Here is a 19,320-nt window from a genome sequence, read left to right on the forward strand (position 1 = left end):
TGGTTTGGTTAATATTTTTATTTTTTAAATCAACTGAATTGATATTGGAAAACTCATATTTTATTAAAAAACTTAGTAAGTGTTGTATAAAATTGTATTTCCTATTTAATATTCCTGTATTGTTTTTCCTATTTAGCATTAATTGAGTCTTATTTGATTTTATAATATATTTTTATATCCCGGTCATTTCGGGTGCTACTCATAAATTAAGTATGTAGTAGTAATATTTAAATCAAATAACCTGTCAAAATGGCCCTTACCCTCTTTAGCTGGCTGAAAAGGGCCGTTAATCCATTGCCTAACGGAATAAGAAGGCCTTTAAATTCAGATGAAAGAGGTCATTTATATGTATTTTTTTATGTAAAATATGTAGAGTTTAGTGACTGTATTCATTTTTATATTAGGTCGGAAAAAAGGCTTCTCGCATTAAAGTATGTATGAACTTGTAATAAAATCTTTTCTCTCCACAAAAAAGCTCGATACTTGGGTACCTCACGAGCTCACTGAAAGAAACTTAGTGAAGCCAAAGAGATTTTATTACAGGTTCATACATACTATAATGCGAAAATACTTTTTTCTCGACCTAATATATACAAGGCACGACAGTTGTGTAAATATTTAATTTTGTATTCAAATAGTCGCTATTATATTATGACACAATTTTACATCAAAACAATTATTATTATGTAGTAGGAAATTTATTTTGATATAAGTTGCCTTGGATCTGACAGAATTTCCCTCTTATTCATAAACTCTATAAACCTATTTTAGTTAAAAAGCTACTATAATATGTTTTCTCTTTTTCATTTTGCTTAGGAGTGAAAGAAACAAAACACTTTATAAGCCTTTCATAACTTCATTTATATTTATGAATAAGAGAGATATTATTTAAGTTATTTAATTATGTAAGGCTTTTCTCACGACCTACGGATAAGTTACGAATAGCGATACTTAGTAGTAGGAGTAACAGCTTAAGCTAACGGAAACTTATCTGGAAGTTAAACCGGTGGATAGTCTTATTGCATTTAGTTGAGTTCAAATTATTATAATTGTACAACACGCTGTATATTGGCTGATTTGTGTGATACCTACTGTATACTCAAATATTTTATATAGGTAGTAAGTATATACTAAAAGTTAGTTTAAAATGTATAATAAAATTAATTGTAAAAGAAATGCCTTGGAAGTAATTTAAAGAATATAGTTACATAAATAGTACCTACTTGTGTTTTATTTATACTTAATAACTCTACAAGCGTTGATATATTTTTAAATTTGACTTGCCAATTTTGTCTGAATCGGTTGAGCCGTTTCCCCATACGAGGGTGACAAATAAACGAACAAAGCCGTACATAGTAATAATGTATCTATGTAATTGGGAAACGACAGCTGTTAAGATGTATAATATATGTATAGAGAACGCCACTTGGTACGATCCTTACAAACCTCCTTTGCCTCATTCACATCCATACATCTTGTCATACTGACCCTTTCGTGTTGTCTTTTTGCCTTTGCCTCTTTATAATCTTATGTTTTACTAGGGCGTCCCGTCCGGGCGTTACCATCAAAATTACATACCAGATTTACAGTTACTGTTTATGAATAATCGTTACATAAGCTTACTACTGAATAAAATGATAGCAAATGTATGAAACCACTGTTAAAATTCCATTTGATAAGTTATTTGATAAATATTTGATAGTGGTGGAACAGGGTCTTAGCTAGCTTCTTGGTACAGTACTGTAACAAAATCCCTGAGTTTCCAGCATCTCCTTGTAAATACAGTACACAGTACTTTGTTGGAGAGCACTTGAAGCGCGGTGCGTCATCTTTACGTGACCTAATAAGAACACCCGAGCCTTGCGACACACTTGCCGGCTAAATTCGACACACTTCAGTTCCTTTTAGGAGGGAAACAGATAAATAAAATATACGAACCTGGTCTACATCTAATGTAGCAAATATGTGATAAAGACCCTTCAATATGGTAGCTTTGTTTGTTTTTGCAAGGCACCTAGTGACATATAACATATTATTTTTAATAATTACCTACTTAATATAATAGTTACTGTGTAAAGTAAAAAAAAATAGGAATATAAAAAATGTATTCATTGTAGATAAAGTAAATAATCCAAGGTTTAACAACTAAAAGTTACTTTTGCGATAGTTAAAACTTTGATTAAATAAAAAGTTTCAGCACTGCCTACGTCTGCTACGGCGTAGCGTCCAACGTAGCGCCCTGGCGCCGCCAAACCGTAACAACGCCCTAGCGCCGCTACATCGTAGCGCCCTGGCGTTGTGAAGCGTGTTTAACTAATGCCATCGGTTGAGCCTGCTAGAATTTATACTACTATATGCTTCTCTAAACAATGGGTAACGGTTCGTTAACTTTGTCTTACATAAGTAATGATACTTTAGTAGTAAGACGTATTACTACTGAGCTTTTGTACAGCAGGATTAGGTTCAAATCTTTGTCCTATTATTTGCTTTCGATTTTAAGATGTTTATGTTTGTATATTCGCAATCATATGCTTTAAAGACTAAAGTAAACATAGTGAGAAAAATAATCGATTCTCTTGATGTAAAAAAAAAATGAGAAGGATACTTTTTTTTTATTCAACACCAACCAAAATTATAAGTTATAAAACCAAGTCGCGAAAGTGTCAAAGTTGGTAAAAGTTCTCAAGTCAGTGGCCACGTTGGTAAGTAGAAAAGTTTAATTAATTCTCTCTCGTCAGTCGATCGTTTGAGACTTGTTAGATCACTTGATTAAATACAGTCTTTTATGTATTTCATTTATAGCATAAAGTATGTACAACTTTTAAACATACATATTATCAATTTAATACCTACTACATACATTAATGACGCCATTTTTGCATGGTGGTGGATAGAGGAACGCCTATTAATTCTCTAAAATTTTTGTTTCTTAATTTATTCATAACGTAATGTCTATTCTTTTAATTATTTGCAGTCAGATAAACTTAATCGATGCTTTTCTACTGCTGGATTACCTAAATAAAAAACATATCAGCTCCTATTATCATTAAAACATGTTCAAACCTTTTTGAAATCGGCTTACAATATATGCTATCATTACATCATGTTCTGTCAATAGACAAAAAAAAGAGAGGGTTTTGATTACGTGTGCCCGATATCCGCCTATAAGCCGCGTGGGACCGACATTCGTTAGTCCAATGAGACGGAAACATACCTTTGGGATATCGAGTAAAAGGTTAAATCTACCGAAACTCTACCCTTCAAATGACAGGAAAATGATACACATTTATTCAAAACATTGGAGGTTTTATTTAAAATCCTTTAATTCCGCTACGGGTTATGTTCGTTATTCTCCGCATCCTTTCGTTGGATATCCGAAGGCTTTCGAGGTTTTACATTATGAGAAAATGTGGAAAGTGAAGCAAGACTTATAGATTATAAAAACGCTGCGATAACTGATAATTTACTTTCTAGGATAAATAATTAACAAATACATTAATTAGGATATATTCTTATTCATTTAATTATAAACCCATTTATCACTTCAAAATATGACCGTGCAAACAAAATTACACATTAACTTTAGGTTGAATGCTGACAATAATAACTATTACAAATTACATAAAAAAACCCTATTTTTTACTAAATATAAGCAGATAGGTACATCTATTCATGTACAAAGTTTGCAACAAACAGCATTAAAACGCGAGCGGGGAATCGTAAGCAATAAATAATATCCCTTAATACTCCAAAATCAATTGTCAATACACAATCGCGCTACGCAGTAATCTATGCACCCAGTCGGCCGGGGCTGAACTCCTAGCAAGGGGTCTGTGACAAGAGATATGTCACGGTAAGACATGATTGAGGACGTTTTACCACAGCTTAAAACGCGTAGAATGGTCCAAAGTAACGATTAAATGGTTGTAAAAACTTTATTTGAAAGCTGGCTAACTATTTAACTGAATTACATTAATGTACTTTAAAATAATTATATTAACACACAATAGACGTAAATTTTTGACACAGATTAAATATAAAATTGAGTTTCAATACTCTATATTTAGCGTAACACAACTTTGTATAGTATTTCGTATTATTAAAATCGTTTATCAAGCATCTTTTATATGATAAAATCGTGGCCATGAAATAAAGTATTTCTTTGTCACAGAACCCCTCTTCCCGAGCTAGGTTGGTAGGGCGGGCGGGCGAGCCTGTGAGGTCGGGCGGGCGGCCGTTATCAGTGCGCAGCCGGACCTGGAACGCGGCACACGACACGGTGAGTTCTCAAACAATTCTCATTACTACACTACTAATATAACATATAATACATATTTTTATATAAATTTCATTCTTCAAAGTATGTTAGTTCGTATAGATGAAGGCTGTGTACACAACCGTGTTTACGAGAGCTTTTATGAACGGTGAACGACAACTTTTGTTACGAATCGGGAGTAAAATGTTCGCGGATTGATTTTGTGGAGGGAAATATTCGTTTATGAGTGAATTTTATGAATGTAACTGTGTTTGATGTTCAAAGGTTTAGCTTGTCAAGGTCATTTAATGTTTTATTTGATTTTACAAATTGTTTTTCGACTGAGTTTCTTTGATCTTTTGTATCTCGTATTCGCGAGGTAGCTTTGTGATTGAATTCGGGTCAAGGTGATTGATTTCGAAGTTTAAAGGTCGTGTCAATTTTTGATTAATTTACTCTGTATTAGAGTTGTAATTTAGAAAGGTTTCGATGATTTTCATACAACTTTAGTAGATAGTGTTTGGTCGATTGACTTTTATGCTCACAGTCGATTAATTTTATTGAAGTCACTAGTTCTGTTAGTAAATTAAAGTTTAATGGTATTTATTTAATGGGCTATACTTACCTGTGAGAAGCTTAACATTTCGGTAGCATTGTTATATAGATGTATGGTTGGGATAAAGATATAAAAACAATTAATATTCGAATCTTGCACTTGCTTAATATTTATACATCTCGTTAATAAGCAAGCCTGTTGCGCTTGCATGACTTTTTAATTAACTTTTCTTCTATATTTACGATTGTGATAATATTTTTTGATATTAAACGTTCATTTACGCCATAATTCGATAAAAAAATTGTCTTGGTCTGGATCAGGCTATAGCCCACCTGATTACACTGTCAGTCAGGCTTCTGTTAGGTGGAGCACATGTGCTATCCTTGCATAAAATTTAAGAATTTATCTTTTTTATCATTTACTAGCTGACCCGCGCAACTTCGCTTGCGTCACATAAGATAGAATGGGTCAACATTTTCCCCGTTTTTGTAACATTTTTCATTGCTACTCTGCTCCTATTGGTCGTAGCGTGATGATATATAGCCTATAGCTTTCCTCGATAAATGGACTATCTAACACTGAATTAATTTTTCAAATTGAACCAGTAGTTCCTGAGATTAGCGCGTTCAAACAAACAAATAAACTCTTCAGCTTTATTATATTAGTATAGTAATATATTAGTATAGTATAGATTAAAAGTGATACCCATTAAAAAAACGTAAAAGGTAACAATTTTTTAATAAAACTTATTTTGTTAAAACGGTCCAATTTAATTTTAGAGCGCATGAAAATAACTCTTTAAAATTAGAACGCCTTCGTTCAGCTCAAAACAAAAGAAAGAAATTAAAAAAGTTTAGCAACCAAAGAGATTGTTAAAACTTTCTTTCTTTGAAAAGATATCCTGCGTTACTGAGGCTGTTTATAAAATACCTTTGCCATTCTCTTTTTCTCGAGAAATCTTTTCAATATGGCGTTGCATCTATTGTAAATCAATAAGACTTTAAGAGCCTTGTAGTGCTTTTATTAAATCGTGTTATTCTTAGTTTTATTGTGAGCTAAAAGCTTGTACTCGAATGTCTAGAGCTCTTTAGTGTATTGCTGTCTCGATGCCTAAGGATTGATTAAGGTAGTGTAGGTTTTATGATAAAGGATTTTAAATTAAAAATAAAAATGTTTTAAGCCGTTTTCGGCTGAATGCTTCGCAAAACGTGTCACAATTGTTAGGTTTTTTACATTGTTAAGAGTATGAAGGGGATTTTACTTTTTGCTTAATATTAAGTTATTAGGCGTTAATATTTTCTATCTGGCTACTACTAAAAGTAGATTTAAATGGTACACTACTATGGTCAAACTTAACAATAAAGGACGCTTTTTCACGAATTTTTGGTGAAACTCGCTGCCAAAGGGGAATTTTCAAACATTTTCTCAAAGTAAGAAGCAGAATGATGTTTGATTAACAATACCTATTCAACAAACTAAGTTACGTAATATTCTATCGATGTTCATTCTAATTCCATCAGATAGGTGTCTGAATGGAAGGGAAATTGGTACGTCGCAAAAATGTACGATATTATATTGGCGTAATAAAACTGAGCTCAAAACGGATGTTTGGAATATCAATCGACGACTATCCGGTTTTACGAAGGTACGGTCTAGTAAATTATTTTGGGACCTAGTAGATTTTTAGTGTTCTAAGCTTAGTGAAGTCAATTTGGTAAATTGAATACTATTTTTGGTTGGATTTGGAAGAAATTGAGTTAACTTTGGTACCTATTCGAGTTTTTAGTGTTAGTCCTCGGGTCCTGTTTAGTGACGGTAATTTAGATTATAATTTTGCATCTTAGATTTGGGTTAAATGGACTGCAGGATTAGATTTTAAATTAAATATTTACCAAAATTAATTTAGTTTGAAGGATGATGGGTATATCGATTTTGATTTTATCTACATTACATTTTTCTAGCCTTTTAAATACAAAACATCTCATCGACAAATCATTATCATTATTAGACGAAAGAAAAAAAAAACACCTTTGCAAAAAGGGTCGGCCATTACGGCAAATTGATGCGGTGTAAGCCACGATAAACCTCTTGTATAATTCATCTATTTCTTTCATTACTTTGTGGAATTTTCAACGGTCCCTCGATCCGTCTACGTCTTATAAAAGTAAATGATATTTTATGTAAAGGAGCTTCATTATCGAGAAGGACATTTCATTTTGAAGGTTTTGATTTTGGTTATTTATTATCGCATTGATCAACTTCGTGTCAAGGTTATTCAATTCTGTGACATACTCGTAGCTTAACGATTGTTATCTTTGTTGACAACCATTAGGACCAACTTTTAACGTGACCTCCAAAGCACAGAGACGTTCATACCACTAAGCAGCAACCTATCTATGGAATATCCGCGCCAAGGGCTGCTTTACCTACAGATCGTTTAAAGACCACTGAGAGCCCTCCGAAGCAAGAAGACGCTAACTCAAATACTAATAAGCGGCTACCATTCTTTGGACTATCCGCGCCTAGGTTTACTTTAACATACAGGTCGTTTACAAACTGGTGAGCACAACTGCCTATGAGCTCGCTTTGATGAAGTGTTATTGCCTTAGTTTTGTGAGTATAGTTGAAGTTGCTGTCGTCGTGCCGGTACCAGCTGTCACGAACACTGATGAAAATTCGATTTTGGAGTCAGTGAAGTGTAGAGTTCACGAAACTAATTGCAATTCTATTTCTAGCCGCTATTTTACCCGACTGAAAAAGAGGAGTATATTAATTCATATTTTTTTCTATTTTGCTGTGTCCTCACACTTTTTATTGGGTGAAACGATATCGATGATCCTTTTGTTATTGAATTGCCGTTGCTCCTGATGTGGTCTCATTTTAATTCGACCTAGATGTAACTGAGTAATTCTGAGATATCCTTAAAAAAGCGTAAAAGTTATGGTCATATTGGCTTTGAATTTTTTAAATAATTTTACATAACATTTCTTCCTTTTCCCATGGGGGTAGACAAAGACCAAAGATCGCCACTTGGTACCATCCTTACAATCAAATAAGTAATTTTAACAAAATTAGTAACCGACTTCTAAAAAGGAGTACATTCTAACGCCATCCGTATATTTTATATCAAATTAATTAACGTAGTAAGTCATGTTAGTTATGTTTAATTTCTTGATTTTTTTTTTTCGTTTGTACATATAAAATTATTATTTAATGTATTAATTTAATGTTTAGTTTCACATTTACGTAGTAAGTTAAAGATCTTTTACCCAATAGATATATCCCATAAACAATAGCAACAATATATCAAGCTATAAGTTGATTACAGCGGATATACGATGCGTTGGATAAGTAGGTCACACGTTCATTGTTCAACGTACTAAGTCTACGTGTAGCTTGCAACGTCCTTTCAAAACTTACTGTACAGATTACTTGTGTTGAGAACGTTTTAGATAGTGGTATTAATATTAGGTCGGGGAAAAAGTCTTTTCGCATTCTAGTATGTATGAATTTGTAATAAGGTCTTTTCTCTACACAAAAAAGCTCGATATTTGGGTACCTCACGAGCTCACTGAAAGAAACCTAATGAACCGTTTACTCATTTGTGATTCTTGAAGCCAAAGAGATTTTATTACAAGTTCATACATACTATAATCCGAAAAGACTTTTTCCCCAACCTAATATAATAATAACTTCTTGGTATTAATACGTACGTTTTCTTCATCGTCAAAATCTCCTACTTACCTGTGTGACTGACAGTTATTTGATTAATGTTCAGTAATTTCCATATAACGAGTTTTCTTGTTGTTGATAAACTATTTACGAATCAATCTAATAAATTACATAAACCATATATTTCTGAAATGATTATGAATGTAACCATTAGTATGATTAAGTTTTATTATGTCTAAAAAACGTAATATACTTGCGGCGCTGATTATCCATAGATGGATATTTTAATTCAGTTAAAACTATTTTTATTACGTCGCAAAAAAAAGATTCAACCTTAACACGGATGTTCTCTAGATAGATAGCTTGCCTTTAAATAAAAATAAGCAATAGCTACCTCTACTTTTAATAAGCATCTTCAATCTTCATTCTGTAAAAAAGACATTCAAGAGGGTATTAGAAATGGTCCGTTGTAATACAATTGAGTTTATAACTAAAACGTCGAAAAAGGGAATTATCTTTAGTGCGGATCCATAGATGTACGGTTGTTTATAGGCACTCTAAACACGCTTTTCCGTGCTTCTAAAGGCACGCTTAAAGTAGAAATTTGTTTAAGTAAGTAAGTTTGGATAGTTTTCAATTAAGTTAGCAGACTTTTAGACATGTCAAAGCTATTCTTGCTTGATTAAGTTTAACGTAGACTGACAAAAATCCACACAAAAATATGAAGCAAGTTGGTCTGTACTTGTATCAGTTTTTCGTGACACTTTTCCTTACACAATTTAAATATCGTCATATTATATGTTTGAACAAAATGGGTCGGGATGAACCGGATTACGAACGTGACATTTCCCGCCGAAGGGATCGGTGTTGTACGTAGTTATGTGTATTGTAACATATATTATATTATGTATGTTTATTGCCATTAATCCGCACTTAATGAAGCTTTCAGTGAACCAGAGCGTTCATTAGCTATTATTGTGGGTGCGTGATAACGCAATTTTCTCTGTCATGTTTATATGAAATAGACATATCACTAAAGATTTTAATTGAAATTCATTAGAAATAATATATTAGGAGATTATGTAGTCATAAGACATATAAACGTTGATAAGTATACAAGGAATGACAGACATACAGTTGAGAAAAATCAAGTTAAATATTATCAAAAGCATATAAGACGTACACGTATTGAAAATAGATAATTGTACTCAACAGCTTACATCAATAAGTATGCAAGCACATTCACAAACTTATGTTTATGAATTGACTAGCTGACCCGCGCAACTTCGTTTGCGTCACAGAAGAGAGAATGCGTCATAATTTCCCCCGTTTTGTAACATTTCTCGTTACTACTCCGCTCCTGTTGGTCGTAGCGTGATGATATATAGCCTATAGCCTTCCTCAAGAAATAGGCTATCTAACACTGAAATAATTTTTCAAATCGGATCAGTAGTTCCTGAGATTAGCGCGTTCAAACAAACAAACAAACAAACAAACAATCAAACAAACAAACAATCAAACAATCAAACAATCAAACAATCAAACAAACAAACAAACTCTTCAGCTTTATAATATTAGTAAAGATTACATAGAAGTTACTTATTGATGATTAAACTCAACAAACGTATTATTGTCAGTATTTCGGATGGCTAATAGTTTGATTACCTTGTTCTAGTGTAAGATAGCTTTCACTATATCAACTAAATACAGTACATTCTTATTCCGCGGTAACGTTGAGAAGTAATAAAGATCGCAACCCTTTCTTACAAAACTCCTTAAATCATCATTGCCCGAGGGCAGCTCATATAGTCATTATTTCATCGCCTAACCGCCTAACTTTTGAAAATTCTCAATAATATATCTTATAAAACGACAATTAAAGTTTATTAATATCACTTCCTGAATTATATCGTTTCTTAAATGGAATCTATACGGATCAAAAGTTTTATATCAATAAATTGCACAAAATTATCTGACAATCATCCGCCATTAAAAACCACAGATAACTTAGGTAAATTTGAATTAATGAAATGTCATTTCATTACATTCATATAAGCATACATACCTATCATCGTGATTTTTGGCCAGTATATCCCTCATACGAAGGTCGTAAATATTATGAGGGCTGCAATCGCAGTCACCATAAATATTGATAAGAATCACTGCTTGTAGCACTTCCGTTTATAACCACATATAAATCCCTTTAATAAATCAATGTTTTAGACATGTGGGGTTACTTTTTTAACTGTTTCTGTGGCGGTTTGGTTGTGTATGCAATTGACGCAAAATGGTCTCAAGTTTGAATCCCGAGTCGCTCATACGCTAGCCTCTCGCTGGTCTAAATACTGTCACACCCTGGTTTCTGAGGTGCATTTAGCGGTAGTTTATCTATTTAATAGCGTTTAAACACATATAAAAAAACGTTATTGAATAGATAAACGACCATTAAATGTATTCAGAAACCGGGGTTTAGTCATGGTGGGATGAAATAGACTAAAGAGAATGTGCCTGTCATGAACAAGTAGGGTATGTCCACAATTTGGGCAAACAGCTGACCATTAAGGACTATAAACAATCTACATTTCTAATCAGTTGTCAGTTAGGTCTAATAGGAAGACATTGTTAGAACTTTTATTGTGTGTTTAAAAATACAACCTGTTTTAGACTGTTCCTATTTATAGTCAAATTGGAATTAATTATACTCCCTTTGTCGCGTCTTCGAAGACTTCGTCGCTAAATATAGCAGATTTTATTACCTAAACGAAGCTTTTAGCTTGCCGTACCAAAATAAGTATCTTTGGAGACAGAACCTTTAATATTTTCTTGTAATTCGACATGTGACGTATCTTTACGACTACAGTCAGTGCAACCTTTATTGTAACAGTAAACTAAGTAAATGTGAATAAATACGAGATCTTTTGCGGAAATCTAGTTTTTGAGCTCATCTTTTCTATTCTTAAAGTAAAAATGACTAACTACTATTCTTTTACTTCGGAAAGAGACTGTCATAATTAATTTAAGTTCTACATCGAACTATCTTCGTAGTCAGTAAATTATCGTCCAACTCTAAGTTCGACTTTATCTCTAAAGTAATAAAGTACAATTTTGCCTGCAAAAATTTCAAAGTAGACGAAATATATTGAGATGCTATCGACTTTGGCGTACAATTTAATTTTCAACTAGATTACGAAGAGTGATCAATACTTTCTTAATAAGTTCTCGATGTCAGCCATTCTTTAGAAACAAGTATGAAAGGTTAAAGTTTTCGCTTTTAATGTTTTCATTTTATTAAGTCTTGGGGAGTAGAATTCTCGAATATGATTGACGTTGTATTTTCTACGGTTCTTTCATTGTATTTTTAACTTTAGAGACCATTATCAGGATAGATTTGAAATAGCGTATTCAGGGCTTTCTGTAAGCTTCATTTCACTTTTCACGTTTCATGCATCGCTTTAGAAAAAGTGGTTGTAATAAACTAGTAGTAATATAATCTTCTTTTTTAATTTTTAATAAGTTCTGTGTGTTAGTAATTACTGATAGTTATGTCTATAGTGCCGAATAGATTTTTGTACTCAACTACTTGTAGATGTCTTTGGTTCGCATTTCACACGGACACGTGTTCTTGTTTATGTATTTGATAATAAGTTTTAGATCTGGTTTAATTTTATTCTATTTTAATCATAATTATTCAATATAAGCCAAGTCTTCATTATTATCATTAGAGCATTTTAATAACAATTTAAAACTTTTTTCAAACAATACCAAGACGTTAAAAGTCTTTAAACTAGCGTCAATTCGTAGCTTGTCAAAAATGTCAGTGTAATGGTAGTAATATAGGTCTGTTGGAGCTCGTCTGTCGCCCGGCGCGGGAGGAATGTCCCCAGCCTCCCCTGTGCCACGACAAAGCCTATTCAATAAAGATCCGAGATGCGGGAAAATGTAGACGTTTTATTTTTTGCTTTATGGATTTCACTTGAACGGTTAGTGTGATGTTTATTTGAAATGTCTTTGGTTAGATATTAGGAGTAGAATAGCGTTGCTATAGATAGAATACTTTGTATCTTATAAAAATCGTTTAAACTGATGACTACGGAGGTAAAACATGAGTTGGACACTCAAAAAGTGAAAAAACTGATTTAGCCTCCATTGCTTCTGAAACTTTGTTAAATACCCTTGTATAAAAGAGAAAGGAGAGCTGACATTGGAAAAACGAAGATTCATTTAATATGTTTTGAAGGTATATGCCCTGCATATGGTTAACATAGTGAGCAAGTAACATAGTCTATCTTGTAATTTTTTAGAAGAAGCCCAACATGCATGACTTAAAGACCTGTAGCTAAAGAGTTTTTCAAGCGCGATAATCGTAAACGTACCCTGCTAGTCCTATTCGACAAATGGTTTACTTAAAGCTTTGCTATCCACAGAGATAGCCCAGTTAAGCTTTGTTATCCACAATGTAATTTAATTCATTCTAGTATTTTATTAGGTCCGCTCGGGGAAAAAGTCTTTTCGCATTGTAGCATGTATGAACTTGAAATAAAATCTCTTTGGATTAAAGAATCACAAATGAGTACACGGTTCATTAGGTTTCTTTCAGTGAGCTCGCGAGGTACCCAAATATCGAGCTTTTTGTGTAAAGAAAATATTTTATTACAAGTTCATACATACTATAATGCGAAAAGACATTTTCTTCGACCTAATATATACCTTATCCAAAGGCACTCTTACATCCGTGCGTCGTCCTTGTGAGAGGAGCGTCGTGGAGCCGTGTGAAGTGATTAATTATCAAAATCGTCTGCCGCCCCCAGCGCGTTTGTTTATGTCAATAGACGACTGTCTAGCGCAGGCCTTTGTTCTTCACACTAGTTGGGATTTAGAGCGTGTAGAGAGAGTTAAATGGCTTTTCTATGGAGCCTTGGCATGCACAATTTATCTAGAGTATAACTTTAAATTTTGTGTACTTCTACAATGAAATATCAATCAAATGTATCCCTGTATAAATGTATCAAACAGGCCACCGGCAGCTGCATAAGCCTACAGGTCAACAATGTTTTATATTCAGAGTTTTGTATACCTCTGCCAACCGCGAACATTGCACAAAAGATTCTTTACTAACTTGTTGGACTATATTAAGTTTATACTAATGAAGAGTGGCTTGAAATAAGTTCGCCTCGGTTAGGTTTATTTATACTTATTTTGCATAGTTTATAACCTATGTCCATCTCGAATAATGTACTGTCTCTTAACTGAAACCATATTTTAAACGGTTTCGAAAAATATCCTTCAGTATGAGCTCTCTCTTTCTCTCTTTCTTGTAGTGTTATTTCATAATGTCTTGATAAACAAAAATACACCTAGTCAAACTGCTCACAATACTTACCTAAATATTCTCATTTTCCTAATTGAAGTACCTGAAATATTTCTCAGAAATGCGTATAGGGATTCCTTAAATGTAAGGATCACAGGACACATACCGTACCTTGTAAGCTATGCTAGTAATTAATGACACCGCTACTACAGCCGCCATTTTGTACTTAGTTGAGTTAAATTATACGAAAATAAGTAGCGCTTTAACTGTAAAGAATCGTGAAACTCTACAGTTTAACAGTTTTCATTTTTTATCAGTTGTTGAGATAAAAAGGTTAATTGGAAAACGTCTTAAGAAGTTCGGAGTAGTTCAGAACTTTGGTAATGAATTAAACTAACAAGGAAGCCTAAGCAAGCATATTTTTTTCTATAAATCTATACTATTATTATAAAGCTGAAGAGTTTGTTTGTTTGATTGTTTGTTTGTTTGTTTGTTTGTTTGTTTGAACGCGCTAATCTCAGGAACTACTGGTCCGATTTGAAAAATTCTTTAAGTGTGAGATAGTCCATTTATTGAGAAAGGTTATATCATCACGCTACTACCAATAGGAGCAGAGTACCAGTGAAAAATGTTACAAAAACGGGGAAAATTTTTAACGCTTATGCAACGCAAGCGAAGTTGCGCGGGTCAGCTAGTAAGTTATAAAGTAGATAATATATGTATACAAATTGAAAACAACGGAGGGTAAATAAATAAATGAAAATAAAAGAAATGCCTAAAGTTGATTCAAAAAGCTTCATTTAAAAAAGGGTGAATTCATAACTAAATATTAAGTAAAACCGAAAGTAGTTCATTCATAAGGGCGGGCAAAATTAGGGCGAAACCGCTACTAAGCCAAATAATGATATAGAAAGTGAAATTTAAATAATAAAGTTAAATGCATTAAGCCATATTTTTAAAACTAAAATAACCGATTGTAATTGACTCACAAAAAAAAATGGACTTTATGTGGCCATGATTAGAAAATTCGCTGTACGGTATTTCCGTATTTGATAAATTATTCCAACATTCTGTAACAATAATAACAAGAAAATAGTTCCTTGCTATTCCATAAAACTATAGACATAAGGTAATGAATAATTACAAGAGGGGTAGTGGGAGGTTCGATCGGCGTCGACCGGGAGCGTCTTGACGAGGCGTGCCCTCCCTCGCCCATTGTTTAACTATTGTACACCTACTTATGTTCATTTAGTGCAACTAATACTATTTGTTGAGTTGTTGAAGTTCGTTTGTTAGTTCCGAGGTCGAGTTCGTTCTCTTTCTTTATCTTACTATTATTGAAGAGTAAATGTGACCCTCTCTTTTTTCCCTCGGTTTGTATGATTTTATGCTTGAAACCAAATGTAGGGCATGCAATTTATCCTTAGGTCCATAAGATGATATTGCGTTTATCTTTCAAGAGAACTCTCTACTTACTTGGATGTTAATCGCAAATGTGGTTCTGGATTATGTCGTCAAACCTTAACGGTCATGTCGGCCGAACATATCATATCGTATGGATAGATTGGATGATGAATATGGGTACCGAAATAGTTCGATGGAATAGTTGGCGGTATTGACACAATTGAGACAGCAGCTGCTTATTTTGCTGTTCACAAAAACTACAAACTAGTTAAACATTACTACTAGTTATTAATCAAAAGTATCTAGGTCATTTCATCAGCATTTCTTTCTCTGCTCTAACAATATCCTTCTGCAGGAAATCCTACGGAATGCTGACCGGTGCCCATCTTTGTTGCATTTCGAAATATATTTTCTTGTTCTAGATGGTGCGCTACGTAGACATCAGTCCGGACATGATGGGCGAGGTGATCAAGCACCTGCGCGACAGTTTCTTCGCAGATGAGCCTCTTAACAAGGCAGTAGGCCTTTGCCAACGGGGCGAAGGTCATCAGGCGCTCGAGGAAATGTGTGCCACTACTATATATGATGGGTACTCTATCGCCGCGGTTGAGGGGACGGAAGTAAGTATTATATTGTAAGAGCTTACTTTTGCTCACGATTTAGTCGGTAAAGAGTTCATAATTTAATGCTTCGTTTATTCAGCGTATAGTGTACGCTTGTAGTATAAGTTCGTCTTCTTCCGAGTCTATGTAATTAACTGTCGATAGTTGCGAAGTCCTATCGTGTGTATATTTCAATAATTTCCTAAGCGTTTTCCGCATAATTAACTGTTGCCTAACTGATATAGTAAAATAATGCAAGTATTGTAAATTCTTTTTAGATAATTCAAGGAAAATATTTAGAATCCTTGAAAGCTCTACATATAATACATTGTAATACATTTTTCAACTTGCCTCTGAAGACACACCTACCTGGCTGTGACGTCATCAATAGTTGTTCCAGCCCTCAAGCTATTACTAAGTCTTATCTTATTTTGTACTTGGTTACCATCAGATAATGGGAGTGTCACTGAATGGCATCTTATGACCCGGCGACATCGAGAAGTCCCTGGAGTCCATCACAAGAGCTTACGACGAGAAGTACAAGAAGATATTCTCTATACTCTACAACACCAGCAAGGATTTGGATCTGTTCAACAGTTACGAGGTGCGTTCATTGTTTAACTTTTCAAGGTAATTAGAATGACTGCAAAGAGTATCACTTGGAACTACTGATGCAAGGAACCTTTTGTTAAAATATTATTGGCAATTTCTGGAAATTTATTGGCATTATATTACAATTTCAAGAAGTATAGTGGTTTTCAACCGTTTCTCATATTTTTGTGTATATTACGCTGACAAAACTTGTAATAATGAGAGCCTTGACGTTTTGTCAAGCGATGTTTTATAACAAGCCTATAGTTTTGAATCCCTTTTACGATATACCTCAACGGTTTTTTATTCTTCATATAGTTAGAGTTATCATGATTTCTGTGCTTTTGTTTCAGGTGGATAAAATAATGGAATGTCGAATAATTTCGGTGAGCGAAGCAGCGAGGGGGAAAGGTCTTGCTAAAGGATTAATGGCTATGAGCATGGAGAAGGCAAAGGCGAACGGGTTCAAGGTTTGTTCTTATAGTGTTTACAAATTTTGTATTGAATCGGGGCATCAATATTGATTAAACAAAAACTATGTTTGCGTGTGATCCACAAATAGTTGCTTTTTATTTGTAAATTTGAGCCGTTGTTCTTTGGTTTCGACTCTACGATCTGATCTCTCTTTTCATAAAAAAATAACGGCCTATCCCGGCTTTGCATGGGTAGACAAATATTGTTGAAGTTTTAGAAGCGATCCTATATTAATCAGTAATAGTGTAGCGTACAACTATCGACAGAATTTTTAAAATCGGTCCAGTTATGGCCAATTTGTTACAAACGTGCAAATCTTTCCTCTTTATAATATTAGCACAGATAAAGTCAAAACGAAACTATATATATTTTCCAGATGTTCAAAGCGGATGCAACAGGCGCATTTTCCCAACGCATCTGTAGCTCATTAGGCATGGAGGTGGTGAAGACAGTGCGATACGACAACTACCTCGACGAGGAAGGCAGGCCAGTCTTCGAGGTCCCACCACCTCATGAAGCTCTAGTCATTATGTTGAAGAGACTTGATGCTTAATCAGTCTCATGCAAAATATTGAAGTACATATTTCATTTTGCCCAAGTTTTGGCCTACGAATGAGAATGTTCGTTGAAAAAATGCGAATGCGTTGTCAAGTATATTAGTTTGTCAAACATGTTTAAAATGACTTTTGTTCTATAAGCTTGATTCTCTCCGAGGGAAACGATAATAACATGGTTAAAAGTACTCTTGGGGCTTGCAGTAATAAAAGAATTGATGGCTAAAAAAACGATTTTCCAGATCGCGATATTTTAATTTTAAAAGCGTATAAAAAGGCACAGAATTAAAAGTTCAATGATTTTTATTTTTTATATGGTTGTTCATAGTGGCTAATAAATAAACTATTGGTGTACTTGTTGATTTAATAATATACTATCAAAGTATACGTAGGCAAAATTTCAGATGCTCTTAACTTAAGCAGAAAAAATATTTAACTACCTATGTAGTGTTATAGAATATATTATTGTTACTAGCGAAGGCCTGAGAATAAAAAAAGAGTTATATTTTATCAACGTGCTTCAAAATTAAATTAAAAAAATATAGATTTCGGTTTCGAAAACCGCGATTTTACGCAGGTGACTTTAGCTGTTACCTGTATAAAGTATATAGTCGTCTTGGCAAAAATGGCCAAATTATATGTTTTACTATGTATTCAGAAAGACAATATGGTTTTGTATTTATATATTTTATAATTAAATATTTAAATACTGTTGAAAATGGTAGAGCTGCCTAATTTTATAAATTTTAGTAGATATTCTTATATCAAGCTGTTTTTTATTTGAGCGTTACAATAATAAATATAAGGTAAAATAAGCTAGTTGGTACATACATATTATTAAAAATGTATTTTCAATGTAATCAAAACGTAGAAAAATATACAATAAAAAAAATAATAATCTATTTTCTCGCAATCTTCATTTTTAAAGTGGAGGTTTGGGTATATTATTTGAAAAGATATATTATTATGTGTATTCTTCTACTGATATAAAAACACTTTTATATTTTTAACCCCTGAAAATGGTTGGTTATTTGGGAAAATATATTAATTTTTATTATGGTTAAATAAAAAATATAGATACTACTATTTAAATGTGTATTTGAGGCCTGAATTTCTTCTACGCTGACATCAGTCGGACTTCAGTCAAGGAATAATTTCGTTATCCATTGATATTTTTAGACACATATTTTTCGGCAGTATTTCAATTTTCAAGTCTTATTTCAAAAGATAGCTGATTTATAGATCGGGTGGAAACGACAAAAATTATACATATTCGTTATATATATATATATTGGTTTACGTCTTGTTTTAAATAATTTTGTATTAAGGGAAGGGAATATGAGAGAGATAGTCATGTTTTGTTAATAACAGCAAAGTACTGGTCAAGGAAAAAAGTTTATTCTGATGAATTAGATTATGATTCATATTCTGATGAAATAAAGAATCACGAAGAGGACACATTTTTTACCCATTTACCACGCTCATGATACAATATCTTTTTTCAGTAGTAAACTATTAAAAGTGATTAAAAGATCGTCTGCTTTCAGCGTGAAAGTAATTCAGCGTTTAGTGAGTAAGTCTGTCAGTATTTACATACCTCTTGTATTTACAGTTTTGTAGTAACTTTACACTTGTAGTGTATCAATGTATTGTATTGTATCACTTACAATGTTATACTTGTGTCGCCAGCATCTGTGTTAGATCCCGTAGACTACTGTTTAAATTGTATTCAATATTATGAATATATTGTAATGTTAAGTGATACGTGTTTTATTTTAACCCCCATGTTCCAAAAACTTGCAAAAGAGCCATGGCATCCACTATTTCTGGGTATTTCTAAACAAAAGTAGTTGTACTTTTTATGATAGATTGAGGACTAGCATGATAAGTGAACACATCGATGA

At 33.3% G+C, this 19,320-nt stretch overlaps 1 protein-coding gene across 1 annotated transcript; it reads left to right on the forward strand.

Moving 5' to 3' along the window:
• The first annotated feature begins 4,249 nt into the window (after positions 1-4,249).
• Positions 4,250-19,178, forward strand: AANATL7 (Arylalkylamine N-acetyltransferase-like 7). The gene is given in 5 exon segments (XM_076120778.1): positions 4,250-4,279; positions 15,618-15,815; positions 16,249-16,401; positions 16,742-16,858; positions 17,239-19,178. Coding segments are annotated over 4 exon segments (645 nt in total). The 5' UTR covers positions 4,250-4,279; the 3' UTR covers positions 17,416-19,178.
• The last annotated feature ends 142 nt before the right edge of the window (positions 19,179-19,320 follow it).

The sequence above is a fragment of the Anticarsia gemmatalis genome, chromosome 12, assembly GCF_050436995.1.
Source record: "Anticarsia gemmatalis isolate Benzon Research Colony breed Stoneville strain chromosome 12, ilAntGemm2 primary, whole genome shotgun sequence".
NCBI classification, from domain to species: domain Eukaryota; kingdom Metazoa; phylum Arthropoda; class Insecta; order Lepidoptera; family Erebidae; genus Anticarsia; species Anticarsia gemmatalis.